General features: G+C 51.8%; 1 protein-coding gene across 2 annotated transcripts; it reads right to left on the reverse strand.

The window, feature by feature from the left end:
• Window positions 1-959: 959 nt before the first annotated feature.
• On the reverse strand, window positions 960-7,819 carry TMEM61 (transmembrane protein 61). 2 transcript variants are annotated; one of them, XM_083868140.1, is made up of 3 exons: window positions 7,790-7,819; window positions 3,984-4,392; window positions 960-1,485 (listed from the first exon to the last, which is right to left on the reverse strand). In XM_083868140.1, the coding sequence occupies exons 2-3, from the start codon at window positions 4,328-4,330 to the stop codon at window positions 1,200-1,202; spliced, it is 633 nt and encodes a 210-aa protein (XP_083724266.1). In that variant the 5' UTR covers window positions 4,331-4,392; window positions 7,790-7,819; the 3' UTR covers window positions 960-1,199. The 2 variants fall into 2 exon arrangements, with proteins under 2 accessions (XP_083724266.1, XP_083724265.1); XM_083868139.1 differs by lacking the exon at window positions 7,790-7,819 and adding an exon at window positions 7,430-7,774.
• Between the last annotated feature and the right edge of the window lie 5,636 nt (window positions 7,820-13,455).

The following is a 13,455-nucleotide window of genomic DNA, read 5'->3' on the forward strand; positions in this document are numbered from 1 at the left end:
CCCGACCCCACGCCTGGGGAAGGCACAGGGGAGCACGGCTGCAGGGATGGGAACCCGGAGATCAGCTGGTGCTGGTGGGATTTTCCCAGCCCTGGGCGCTGGAGCTGGACTTGGTCATAAATCAGAGCTGGCACAGCCCCAGATAAGGGGGATGCCAGGCCCAGCCTGTTCTCCAGGGCTGTGGGACTGGCATACGAAAAGAGGGAGAGCTCTGGGGTCTTTTTGAGGTCGGAGGGTTTGGAACAGACCCTGCCTTGCTCTGGCTGAGTGCTAAGGCTGCCTCACTGGGCTGCAAGGGGGCTGTGAAGGAGGAACTAAAGCCAGAAAAGGATGGAGTGAGGTTGGTCCACCCAAGGAAAGACAAAGTTAAAAGGTGTCTCCGTCCCACCGCACATCTGACAGACAGAGAGTATTTGTTTTATTCCCTTGATTTATTCCCTCATTTATTCCCTTGATACACCTGGTTTATGACAAATAATTACACTATAAACAGTATGTTAGACGTGGCTGGGGCTCCTCTGCAGGGCCGCAAGGGGTCCAGGGCAGCCCTTGGTTTTGGTGGGATGCAGGAACTGGCACCAGCCCCTGCCACAGCTGGACTTTCCTCTGGGCAAGGCTGCACACTCACCCGTGGAGGGCAGGGGGGGAGGGGGCTGTGCCACTCAGGATGGCTTTTCTAGGCTGCCTGAAATGCCAAGTGCACTTGGATGCTCTGACCACAGGCACGACCCACTGAGCATCTCCAACACCAAGTGAAGTGAGGCGTGGGGAGCCAGTGCTCAGGGAAGCAAGGTGGAAGGGATGGAGACAGGGCTGGAAGGGGCATTGCAAAGCAGAGAAGTGAATGGTGCAAACGGAGAGGGGCTTTCTCTGGCCAGATTTCTTGGTCTTCGCAGCAAATTTATTATTGAGCAGGCAGCCCCCGGCCTGACAAGAACTCCCCAGGCTGGGCAGAGCAGGGAATGCAAAGCCTCTGAAACCAGCAGTGGTTTTATTAAAAATATGAAAGCTTTCAAACATGCCAGTTACCCCGGACACTCTGAACGATCCCAACAGCGCCGGAGCCACGGCTCGGACAGGCGGGAAGGAAAGCCAGGCTGACCCTTCCCCGCTCCTCGCCCACCCTCCTCTCACCCCACAACGAAGAGGCTCAGTTTAAAGAGTTAAACCCGCAGAGTCCCGGCCCGGGCCGCCCCAGCTCAGACGCCCCGGACGCTGATGTTCTCATAGCTGGGCGGAGGCGTCTCCTGCGGCTCCTCGGGCTGCGGCGGGTCCAGCCAGGACGGGCTGGGGCGGAACAAGGCGCTGTCGGAGGAGCTGCGCCGGCGGCCGCCCTGCCAGCCCTCGTCCTCCTCCAGGTAGCGGTACAGGGGCGGCGTGAGCTCCTCCTTCCTCCCCGGCGGCTGCACATAGGCCGGGGCCCCGTGGGCAGGTCTGCAGGTCAGGGCTTCTTCATAGGTGGGGATGGCACTGGCGTCCCAGGTGCTGTGAGGAGAGAGGAAGAAACCCAGCAGTGCACACTGTCAACATCCCAGCAGCCAGCTGGAGCACCCCAGCACCCAACTAGAGCATCCCAGCACCCAGCTGGAGCATCCCAGCATCCAGCAATTGGAGCATCCCAGCATCCAGCAATTGGAGCATCCCAGCACCCAACTAGAGCATCCCAGTACCCAGCTGGAGCATCCCACCATCCAGCAATTGGAGCATCCCAGCACCCAACTGGAGCATCCCAGCATCCAGCAATTGGAGCATCCCAGCACCCAACTAGAGCATCCCAGTACCCAGCTGGAGCATTCCAGCATCCAGCAACTGGAGTGGAGCATCCCTGTGCCCTGTCAACCAGAGCTAGACAAGTGTCCCACCAGCTGCAGCATCCCAGCATCCATCAACTGGAGCATCCCAGAGCCCCTTTAACCAGAGCATCCCAACATCCCACCAATCCCATTGTCTGGAGCATCCCTGAGTGTTGTAATTCTCTAGGGTCTCTCCCTCCTGACCCCCTGGAGTTCCTTACCACTTAGAGTGACCCTTACTTGCTTCTTTGACCCCACTGGCTGTGGTCCAGCTATCTGTCCTCTGAGACAGGAGGCTATAAATTGTCTCCCCTTCCTTTGTTCTACCTCTTTCCCCCCTGGAAATTCGAAGAATAAATGCCTGGGACAAAGGTCCCAGGGAAAGGGCCTCTTCTGAGATGTCTCACCTTGTCCTTGGTATAATTCTCTCCAAATCCTCCTAATAACTGAGCTAGCTAAAGCCCCTGGGAGGAGGGCAGGAGAGTGAATTTATACACCTGAGCATGATTAATGTGTGTACTGGGGACAGCACATGGGCAGGTTTTGCTGAAGTGTCGTGTGTCATGTGTCCAGAGGTGACAATGTCAGCTGCTCTCAGGCATCCATGAGGTTTTGCAAGAGGGTCCCACGGGCAGAAGAGCATCCTCATCATGCCTGACCCCTAATTCACTCCCTGAAGAACAAAGGCTGCCAACAGCTGGGGGAGAGTTTTGGCACAAGAACCTCTACAAGCACCAGGTCACTGTGATCACACCCCACCCCCATGCCAGCCAGAGCCCTCCCTGCACTGGCCAAGCCTGGAGCCACTTCCAGCAGAGTTTTCCTGAGCAAACACAACTTGTGTACAGGGAAAACCTCTGACAACCTTTGCCCTGTGCATGGCCCTGCCTGGCACCCTACAGAACAGTGCAGTCCCAAAGCTGGGGATGCTGTGAAAGCAACTCATCATTGCAGATGAAACCCAGCCCAGTGTGCTGGGGAGGCAGGGGGCATGGGAAGGCACAGCTGGTCCAAAGGAAAAGCCATGTGCTCCACAGGGATGCCTCCATCCTGAACTTGGCAGATTTCTGTCCCAGGCAGACTGCCCCAGGCTTCTCTGCCAGGGATTTTGCCCAACAGCCTCAGCTCGCACAGGAATGTTATCTTGGGAATGTGGAGAGGGGGATATTCCCAGCACAGGATGCTTTGCTGGGGCTGGAGTTGCTGCTGCAGCACCAGCACTGCCAGGGTGCTGCATCCCACCCAGCAGGGGAGCTGGGAGCTCAGGGAAAGGGACATTCCCCACAAGGGTACAGCAAAGTCCCTTCCTGGGACAAGGAATCTCCCCCCAGACAGCCAGACTGGCTCACAAGCTCACAGATATCCAGATGGGTACTGAAACCCCTGGAGAACCAGGAACGTGCTTCCCACTGCAACTGTGTTTTTATGGTTTTATGTTCTTAAGAGTTTCTTTTTGTGCTGCTTTTCCCCAGAGCCTGATTTATGCCAGAGCCAAGATCTTTGCTGTGACCCCATAAAGCAGTAGAAGGGCTGGCTGGCTCAGCTTCCACAGCAGTCTCCAGAAAAAAAAAAGAAAAAAAAAAAAACCACTTTTGATCAAAAAAGTTTTAAATTAAGAAGTGGGAATAAATCTCAGGCTCACACTGGAAGATTCAGGGAACCTGAAAAGCAGCAGTGGTGTTCAGGGCAGGGCAAGGAGTCTTTCTACACCCTGAAATGGGCTTCATAAAGGACCTTTTGCCTACATTCCTATCTTGATGCCATTCCAAGGATTATCTTCCTTATTATTTTTTTTTTCCATTTAACTCCCTTGCAAGAAAGATTTTTGCTTCCATTAAAGATGTTACAACCACCCTCATCCTTACAGAGCATTGCAGACCCGGGAGACTGGGACTGGAGCTCGGACCAGCCCCCACACCCAAACCTTCTGCCGGAAAACCAATGTATTCTTCTGCTTGGTGGCCCTGCTGAGGAGACGTGTCCCTGAGCCCGTGATGGCCCTGCAGGGCAAGGAGAGCTGGATGCAGCTGAGCAAGGGAGGGGACAGCGGGGGCTGGGGTTGACATTAATGACCATGAACATCTGCTGGGGGAGCAGGAGGAGGTCACAGAGCTGGGAGCAGGTTTAGCCTCAGGGACAGCCAGACCCATCCATCCTCCACCTCTGCCCACCCAGGGACGAGGCTCCCACCTGCAGTTCCACTTCTCCGGAGGCTCCGCCGTGAAGTACTGCAGGTCCCTGGGGAAATGGTACTGGTAACGCCGGGACACCACCCTGGCATTGGCCTTGACGGACCAGAGGAGGCCGAAGATGAGGAGGATGCCGCCGATGCCGCAGCAGAAGAAGCTGACGGAGCGGAGGAGAGCGCTGGAGGACGAGGAGCTGGGCACGGCCTCGGCTTCCCGGGGAGGCAGGAGGCGAGCCCCGCTGCCGGAGCCCACCTCCCCATCGCTCCACCAGGCAAAGCACAGAGTCCCCGTCACCAGCAGCACGGCCCCCGTGATGGTCAGGCCGTAGCGGAAAGAGGCGGCTGCCATCCTTCAGGGAGAAGGTTTTAGGACGGGAGGAGAGTGAGGCAAGGCATGAGAGAGCCCACGTCCTGTAAGACAAAGAAGGGTGCAGGGTTTGAGTGGGAGAAGCTCATGGGAGATTTACCAGAGGAGAAAATGACTGAGCGATGAAGTCTCCGGGGTTTGCAGCCTCTTTAGCCATTATTGTTATCCATCAGAAGGGGCATTTCCACCATCCCTGATGGGGAGCCCTTGGGAAGAGCAAAATCAGCACCAGGTTGGACCCGTCAACTTCCCAACATCCTAATTTTCAAGGAACAACACAGCACTCAGACAAAGGCAGGATGGACGCCCCAGCTCCGGGAGCTTTCATAGCTCTTCTCCTTGGGTTTTATTCCAGACTTCCTCCCAGACTTGGAGGAATGCCAGCTGGGTTTCCTGGGCTTTCAAAGCATGGCTTATGGAAGAGGTCGGAGAGAGACACATAAATTTAAGATGTCATCACTTACGAATTATCAGTTTTCTCCTCCAGAACTGACTACATAGGAAAAATCTGCTCAATCTTCATCCACATGAAGTTTGGCACACAAAACCTTGCTTGCCTGGGTCAGCTCCAGCGCAAACCTTTTCAAGCTCCTGTCAAGATCAATCCTGCAGGTGTTATCACCCTCCCTATCACCCCTAGGGTGGTTTGGGGTTGGTTTGACAACAAAAACAGATGAGGTAGGGCCACATGTCCCTGCTGGGTGGCCCTTCTCAGCTAAATGTCACATGAAGAGAGTTTCCCTGGTGCTGGAAAACTTGGGGAGGGGGAACTGGTTTCTGATCTCAGTCTCCATTGCTTTCTCCAGCATCTGCTCCCTCAGCTTGGGCATCCCCAACTCCCAACTAAACCAACTAACCAGGGAGGCAGAGAGGTCCCACCATGTCCTCTCTGGCCCTGCTCACTGCCCAGAAGATGCAGGTTCAGCTCCCACTTCTCAATGGACAAAAAGCTTTGGACCATGTGGGAATCAAGCACCAACAGCCCCAAACAGATTCAGTCCTGGGTGACTCCACTGTGAAGGTTTGTCACGGTGGCAGTGCCAGCAGAGAGCACATGAGGGATGGCAGGACAGAGGAGGAGCTCAAGCAGAGGTTGGTGGACAGATGGATGACCCACACTCAGCTGTCACCTTTGCCTTCATCACTTTGTGTCAGTAACATCTTTGGTCTCTATTCCTCCAGGGCTCATCTCCTACAGAGAGGTCTCAAATTGTACCCTGAGATCTGGAGGTGCAGGGGCAGAGCTAGGCAGGGAGCAGAAGTCCAGCAAGGACTTGGTGTCATCAAGGTCAGGTGGAATTATTTTATTCCAAGCTGTTATTTATCAGATGGGCCCACTAAATGGAAAGCCAAATTACCTTGTAGTGAAAGAAACACTATCAGATCTAATTGACATTTAATGAAGGAATCTGATGAGAAATGAGATTTAGGAAAGCTGCAGGGGTGGGAGCCCCAACAGGTCACTCCAGCTTTTGTTCCAGGGTCACAAGCCCAAAATGCTGCCCAAGTTGGATGTGGCCAGTGGTCGTCAGCTGTGGCCACCCCCTGGGAAGGCAGTCATGTTTCTGGGCTGAGAGAGGCAGAACTTCCCTCAGTAATGAGGAGAATGTTTGGATGCTCCCGCCTGAATGGCAGGGGCTTGGCTGAGCTAAAAAGGAGAGGACACTGTTGGAGATGGTAGTAGGGGCTCTCAGGGATCAGCATCCCCCAAACCATCACTGGACATGAGCAGGACACAACAGAAGAGCTGGACTCAGGTTGCCTTGCAGCAGGAGATGCTCAGGAGAGCTCAAGGACCCTCTGACCTGTGAACGCAGCTCCTTTGGACAGCAATGCATTTTCATGTAGAAATTTCAACATATTGTTTAGGGAAAAAAATCACCCAAAAAAACCCCAAAAAACCCCTCCAAAAACCCAAACTAAACCAACCAACCAAAAGAAAACCAAACCCAAAAAAACCCCAAAAAACCCCAAAAAAACCTCCAAAAACAAACAAACAAACAAAAACTCACAAAAAACCCACCAAAAATACAACAACAACAACAACAAAAAAAAAACCACCTACAGCAAAGCTCTCAATCCAACTGTGTGGGAAATGTCAGGTCACTCCAAACTGAAACACTGGACTGAACCTGCAGCAAGAGTTGAAATGTTCACCTCCTGCAACAAACACTCTCCTCGTTCTGGGGTCAGACTGGTGAGGTTGGGAGATGCTCTGATATTTCAGTGGTGAGATTTAGGAGCTGCTGTGATTCCCCTTCCCGGGCACGGGGAATTCTGCAGCCTCCAGCACTGAGCACATCTGGGAGAGCTGGCAACGAGGGGGAGGCGGAGAAGCCTCTGGGAGGTGATGGATTGACAGCTCGAGAGAATAAACTCTTCTTCTCTCTCTCTCTTGCCAAACCCAGCGCAGGGAGCTCCGCTGAGCGCTCCTGCAGCCTCTCTGCACTGGGTGACATTGGCACCTCTGGGTGACACCGCCACCTCTGGGTGACACCGCCACCCCTGGGTGACACCGCCACCGCGCTGTCCCCTCGCCAAACCCCCTCTGGGGCTGCCGCAGGTCTCCTGAGCCTCTCCCAAAGACCCGCGGGGTTTTCTCAGCGCACCAAGCGCTGGAAGAAGAGAAGGAAAGAGCAGAGGCAGGACCCGAAGCTCCCGGAGCCTCTCCCGGGGCATTCAGCATCTGCACAGCAGCTCTCCCTCCCCATGAGCATCCCCAGAACAAGTTTTCACGGAGCCAAAGCAATTGCACCATTCTCCACTCTCAGAGCCACCCTGACATTTTGTTCTGCCCTGTCTCCTCCTTTGACCCGCTCTGAAATAGTTTTCCAGGGAATAGATCTGCACGTTGCATGTACAAACAGATACGAATGTTGATAGTTTACATAGTTCCAGTGAGATGCTGAGAATAGCAGCCCCCATATAAAGTTATGCAGATGGTGATTCATAGGGTCTGCTAAGCATTACTCAGAAAAACGCTCTTTTCAAGCAACACGAGAAAAGAAAAAGAGTTTTGAACATCTCCCACCGCCATCAAGCAGAAATCCACCTCCACACCCGTCCCTCCAGGGCACTTACAGACCGTCCTTCCTGCGGGGCTGGAGACCTTTAATCACAGAAGAAGAACGCCGGGCAGATCATGCCTTGGGGGAGATCCCTTCCTGCCTTTATCCAAATTTACTATTTTCTTGCGATAGTAGCTATCACTGAGGCTTTGCTCCCCATTCAAAGTATCAGCGATGCCTTGGAGGAGCATCCAAGAACTCGGGTGTGCTCAGCCTCCCGGGGCAGGCGCGGACAGAGGAGAGACATCACCTCAGCCAGCCTTGGGGTGATGCCTGAGCCTCCCATCCCCTCTGCGGCACCTCGGGGGTCTGTCCCGCCCGGCACAGCGCCCCAGCCGGGGGGTGTACCCGTGTCCCCGCACCGTGTACTCACCGCCGGCGGCAGCCCCGCTCCGGCCGAGCGGCTCCGCGGGGCGGGCGGGGCCGGGGGCGGGCGGGGGGCGGCGGCGGCTCGGGGCGGGCAGGGACCGGCGCTCCCTCCCGGCACGGCACAGCCCGGGGGGCGGGCGGGGACCGGCTCCCGTTCCCGTTCCCGTTCCCGTTCCGGCCCGTCGGATGGATGGAGCCGGGATGCTCGGGATGCAGAGACCGGGAGGGGTCCCCTGCGGCTGGGACATCCCTGCCTTGGGGACATCGCTGCTGTCCTGTGTGCGGGCACAGGAGGGTCTCTGCCCCAACCTTGCTTTGTGACCACTTTAGTGCTCCTCACCTCTATGCTAATATTGTCCCTTTTTCCTCGTTGATGGAATTAGAATGGTTTGGGTTTGGAAGGACCTTTTAAAGGTTAATACTTCCCATGTAGTCCAACCATACTTCCCATGTAGTCCAACCTCCCTGCAACTAGATCAACCAGATCAACTAGACCAGGCTGCTCAGAGCCCCATCTCACCTGGCCTTGAATGTTTCCAATAATGGGGCATTCACCACCTCTCCCTGCCAGTGTTTCATCAACTTCACTGTAAAAAAAAAAACAACTTTCTTCTTTATAGCTAATCTAAGTCAACTCTTTTTTAGTTTAAAACCGTTTCCCTGCAGCACTCAGGACACCTGGGTATTAAACAAGCTGAGGGTGCTGTGATCTGAATTTCAGGACATTCAGGACGTCCAGTCAGTATGGCAGCATCATGAATCCATGCCTGGATCCAGGCACAATTCCTCATCACGGAGCTGGAGGGAGATTTGTTCAAGAGCTGCTGTACTGTGCTGTGGCTGTGCACCTCACACATCCACAGATCCACCACGCTGCTCTTGGGCTACAGCTGAGCATCACTGACAGGCAGAGCCATTTCTATGGATATCCTGGGAGCCCCTCATCTCACCAGCTCAAAACCAGCTCAAGGTTTACCTGCACATGCTGCAGGGACTGATGCAAAGCCCTGATGTGGAATTCATATCTCCTTCATACATGATCAGAAGCCACTCAGCCCAGCTGAGAACATGTGGGTGTACAGCCCTATTTACCTGCAGCCACTGTGGAGCTTTACAAATGGCAAATTGAGGCACACAGAGGTCTGGCTCACACAGGAGTGGCCCTGCAGCAGGTTGGGGGCCCATCCAAGAGGAGCATGGGGCAGAAGTCCCCAAGGCCAGCACCCAGCAATGTGGGGGCACTGCAAATCAGCAATCACTGCAAATCAGCAATCATCCTCTTGAAGGACAAGACAACTTTTTCTGCTCCTTACCTGCTCAGATATTGTATTTAACTGAAATTTGATTGTCAAACAGCATCTGAAGCCCTTCAAGGTGGTGTCAGTGCACAGCTCCATGCCTTTTCCAGCACAGGCTGCAGACTGAGATGGCTTTGTGCCAGCAGACTCGTTTTTCAGCCTTATAACCACCCAGAACCTTCTGCCTTGCCCAGAGATGTGGCCTACAGGCGGCCACAAACCCATGACAAATACTCCACCACAAGGTAGAGGCTGGAAGCGCTGAGTGCTACCAGCACCTCTGTCTGCTTAGCAGCACCTTGGCCAAAATGTGTTTCCCCTCTCTGAGAACTTTCCTGCTGGTGCTGCAACATGGGGCACAGGGAAAGGGCTTCTCCAGAATAAAGACAGAATATCTGTGCAAAATATGTAAAACATCCCATGTATGGTGAAACTGCAGTGGAGAAAACAAGGAGATATAAAAGACAGTTACAGCCCCTGCAAGAACAAGAACAAAGGAGGAACGGGGAAAGAGATTGTTCCAGTAATTGCCTCCCCCAGGTAAGGATGCTGAGCCTGAGCAACGCTGCTGGCACAAAAAAAAGTGCTGCTTTTTGATTCCCTGTTCACCTAATTTTGCTGCTGCAGCAAATCCCATGTAAAATAGTGCATTTCACTGTATAATCAAGATAAATAAGCCAGCTTTTTCATTAGGGGTGTGTGTGTGCAGATGCAGGCACTCTCTGCCCTGTCATGACAGGACCAGCGATACCAAGAGCACCAAGTCAAGAATGAATTCGGATGGATGAAGCCCAAAGCACTTGGGCCAAGCCACAGGTGTCCATCAGTGATTTGGCACATAGGACACTCATCCCATGCCCAGCTGCTCCCAGCAAGCACCTCTGGTGACACCCCCTGTGACAGAGTCACTAAAGAGACATTGATTTGGCTTCAGGGGTCACATCTCTGCAGGCATAAGGTGACCATGTTGTCCAGATCCATGGAGAAACCATTCCCAGGACTGGCACACCTCAGTTTCCCTTAGCCTGGGCCGTTGGGCACATTGAGTGCAGCCTGCCAGGCTGATAAGGGGCTGCAGCACACAGCCATGAGGATGTGCAGATGGGAGAGAGTTCCTGCATCCAGCACGTGTGAGGCAAAGGAGAAACCTCCTACTGTTTATCTTTGCCTTAATTTGCATCTTCTTAAAATGCCTAATTAGTTGTGCTGGTTGATGTACTGGCTCAGGCCCTCCTACTTAATCCAGTCAGCAAACCCAGGCTTTGAAAATATTTGTCCTACTTCTTCACATGATGTGACATTCCCCAGTGTCCTTTGGGGTTGAACCTGCAGCTGGACATGGATCTGCCTGTGCTGGTCCTGCTGGAGGGTTTGGGAGCACTCCTTTGTGGTGTCCATCAGGAAAAGCCAAGAATTTGGATGTGAAAGGGGATCAGCCCCCTGACCACAAAGTGCTGTGTGGTTTTTTGGCTAGTTCACCTACAAGTACTCCTTCTGCAGACCAGCTGTGGTTTTGACCCAAGACTTTATTGAATGCCAAAGTCCTTTTTGTACCATAATATGTACTTTGTAATATATCTTATTATTTAGTTCCAGTGGCTTTACTGAGTTTGAATTATATTAGAACAAGATGTGTATAAATTTGTTTAATATCAGTTTCTGATGTGGTTCCTCCACTACTTATGTCCATCATCTAGCAAGACACTGGACCCAAAACCTGTGTTTTAAAGCTTAAATGTTTCCTTACTCAACTATAATGATGTCCCAGCTAGTAGCCTCTAAATCTGCACCACACTGAGGAACACAACTGTGCTGGAAAATTTTGGGAAGGGACTTGGAAAGTACTGATAGCATCATCCACAGAGGGCTTTATGGACAAGAAATGTTCTCAAATTCTTCAGCTCCTCATTTGGGACTTGTGTTAGAACAAGAGCACCTGGGTGAGGTGCCAAGTCCTCTTGGGGCTGTTGTGTAGAGAAATGGCTGTGATTAAGCTTTGGGTTTCCTGTAAGGGAAATTCCTGTGTTGCAGGTAAGGACAGGAGGAACTTCCTAGGAGTTTTCCAACAAAATCTACAATGCATTTGAAATCTGCCTAACAAGGGGAAGGGGACAAAAAGAGTTAAATCCTGACATCTCAGCTCAGCCTTTATTCAGACAAAACTTTTCCTGAGCTCCTGGAGATTTTTGCCTCAGGGAAGCCCCGTGTCTGAGCTTCTTTCTTTCTCCATGAAGAGGCACCACAGTTGTTTCACACGTGGGTAACCCACCACGCAGCATGTTTTACATGCCACAGCTGCTGCAGCTCTGCTGGAGTGTGAGCTGCACTGAGGAAACATTGATTTCCAGCCCTGTAGGCTCCTCAGTCAAGCTTGATGTCAGTCACATCTATCATACCTGAGCAGAGAGAGCTTTGGGAGGCATGCCCTGGCTGCTGAAACACAGCAGCAGCAGTTTGCTTTACTCCACACATTGGATATCTGAGCTTGATGCTTCTGTGTATCCTTGATTCCAAATATTGATATTCAAAGAGGCAGCAAGAACTTTGATTAAAGACAAAACTGGCTAAATTTGCTTCCCAGTGAACTCAACATTAGGTGTGAGATGAACTACCAGCTATGCTGACATCCCTGAGACCTGGTGCTTCCTCATGCTTCTGCTGCATGCAGCTACTACAGAGCTCTCCAGGGAGCAGGGAATGGGTTGGGCTTTGTTTATTTTTCAGCAAAAAAGTGCAAAAAAGAAGCTGGAAACAGCATTAGTTACAAATTTTATAGAAAAAGGGTGAAGCCATCTAGCTCTTCTGGTTGCCACCATGTGTGAAGCCCTCGGTGTTCAACACACACACCTGTCCCAGATGTTCCACAGCTGTTTTTCCTTTTCCAACACCCCTGCATTATCCCACTGCCTGCCTTGGCATCGGGCTGCCCACAAGCACTTGTGCACATCAGTGTGCTGTGCTGGGAGGTGGCTGAGGGTTATAATGCTGCCAGCAAACCTTGCAAACATTTTGTTGGAAGCATGACAGCCTGAGGAGAGACACAAGCAATGGCTGAGAGGAGGATGGTTTCAAGGTTTCTCAAAGAAACACCAGCAAAGGTATCAGCAAAAACAGATTTAATATAAAAGCGACAGCAAAATGAAGTTTGTTGGCAAGGTTCACTCTATTACTTACTAGATGGTTAAAGCACAGAGAGAAAAAAAAGCAAACAAAAAATCTCAATGTCAATCAATCCAAAACCCAACATTATCTACGTGAAGGCTGGGCTGGGGAGGGAGGCAATAGGATAGGAGAAGGTAAGGATGAAAAGGAACACATCCTAAAGGCACAACAGCTCTTCAATGAACAGCATTTAAACTTAACAGCACTTAAACCTAACACATTTAACTTATGTTATCAGTTAAGTCAAACAATATAGCAAAGGATTCATACAGGATTTACTGTACCACACCAGTGACTTACCTACAGGCCTAACTTCCTTACAAATCTAAAGCACTTAAGAATCCGGGAGAGCAGCATTCCCAGGACATTTGAGGTAGCATATGCACACTTGCATGCACACCAACATAAAGAGTCTGTACAAGACACCTGTAAGAAATCCCCTTCTAATTCAGTGAAATACTCACCTGGGATGCCTTTGGTGCCCTGCTGTGCCCAAAAACCTGTCTGCTTTCTTCAAAGCTCATCTGCAACATCAGCTGTTGTCCCAGTCAGAGCTCTGTGATTTCTGCCCGCACACCTTGCCTCGCTTTTACCCAGAACATCCACACCTCCTTACATGGGTTTCTAGGTAACTGAAGACAATTTGGAAACTCTGCAAGAAATTATAGGAGGTGAGTTTGGGAAATAACAGGCTGCAGTTTCTCTGTAATGGAATTAAAAGAGTCAGAAGATATCAACACTCATCTCCAGTGCCACAGCTCCCTCAATGGGGAATTTGCCTCACACTCTGGTTAGCTCTGTGGTGTGAGGCTCTGAGGAGACCCCACTCCTGATGTTCTCCTGATTTCTGCCTGAAAGAAACAGCACTAGCAGGAGATTTTTCCTATGGAGGTGTAAGAGCATCTCTTCCCTCGATCTGTCAGAGAAAAACTGACTCTGTACTGACTTGGAAGAAAGAGGGGGATGTGAATGTGAGTAACAGGCATTGGCAAAGATGCATGTGAGGAAACAGCTGGAAGATACTGCCTAAATTAGTTACCTTCAGACTGAAAAGAAAGGTCTCCATCGAGCACATGCAGATGACTTCTATCAGCACCTCAGACTGCAACAGGACCTCACAGAAAGGACCCAAAAGCAGCATCCCTGAGACACAAACCTGCCACACCAGATAGAGAACACAGGCTTCCCTGCTCAGCCTCCCTGGGATACC

The sequence above is a fragment of the Zosterops lateralis genome (genome assembly GCF_965231275.1).
Source record: "Zosterops lateralis genome assembly, chromosome: 9".
Lineage (NCBI taxonomy): Eukaryota > Metazoa > Chordata > Aves > Passeriformes > Zosteropidae > Zosterops > Zosterops lateralis.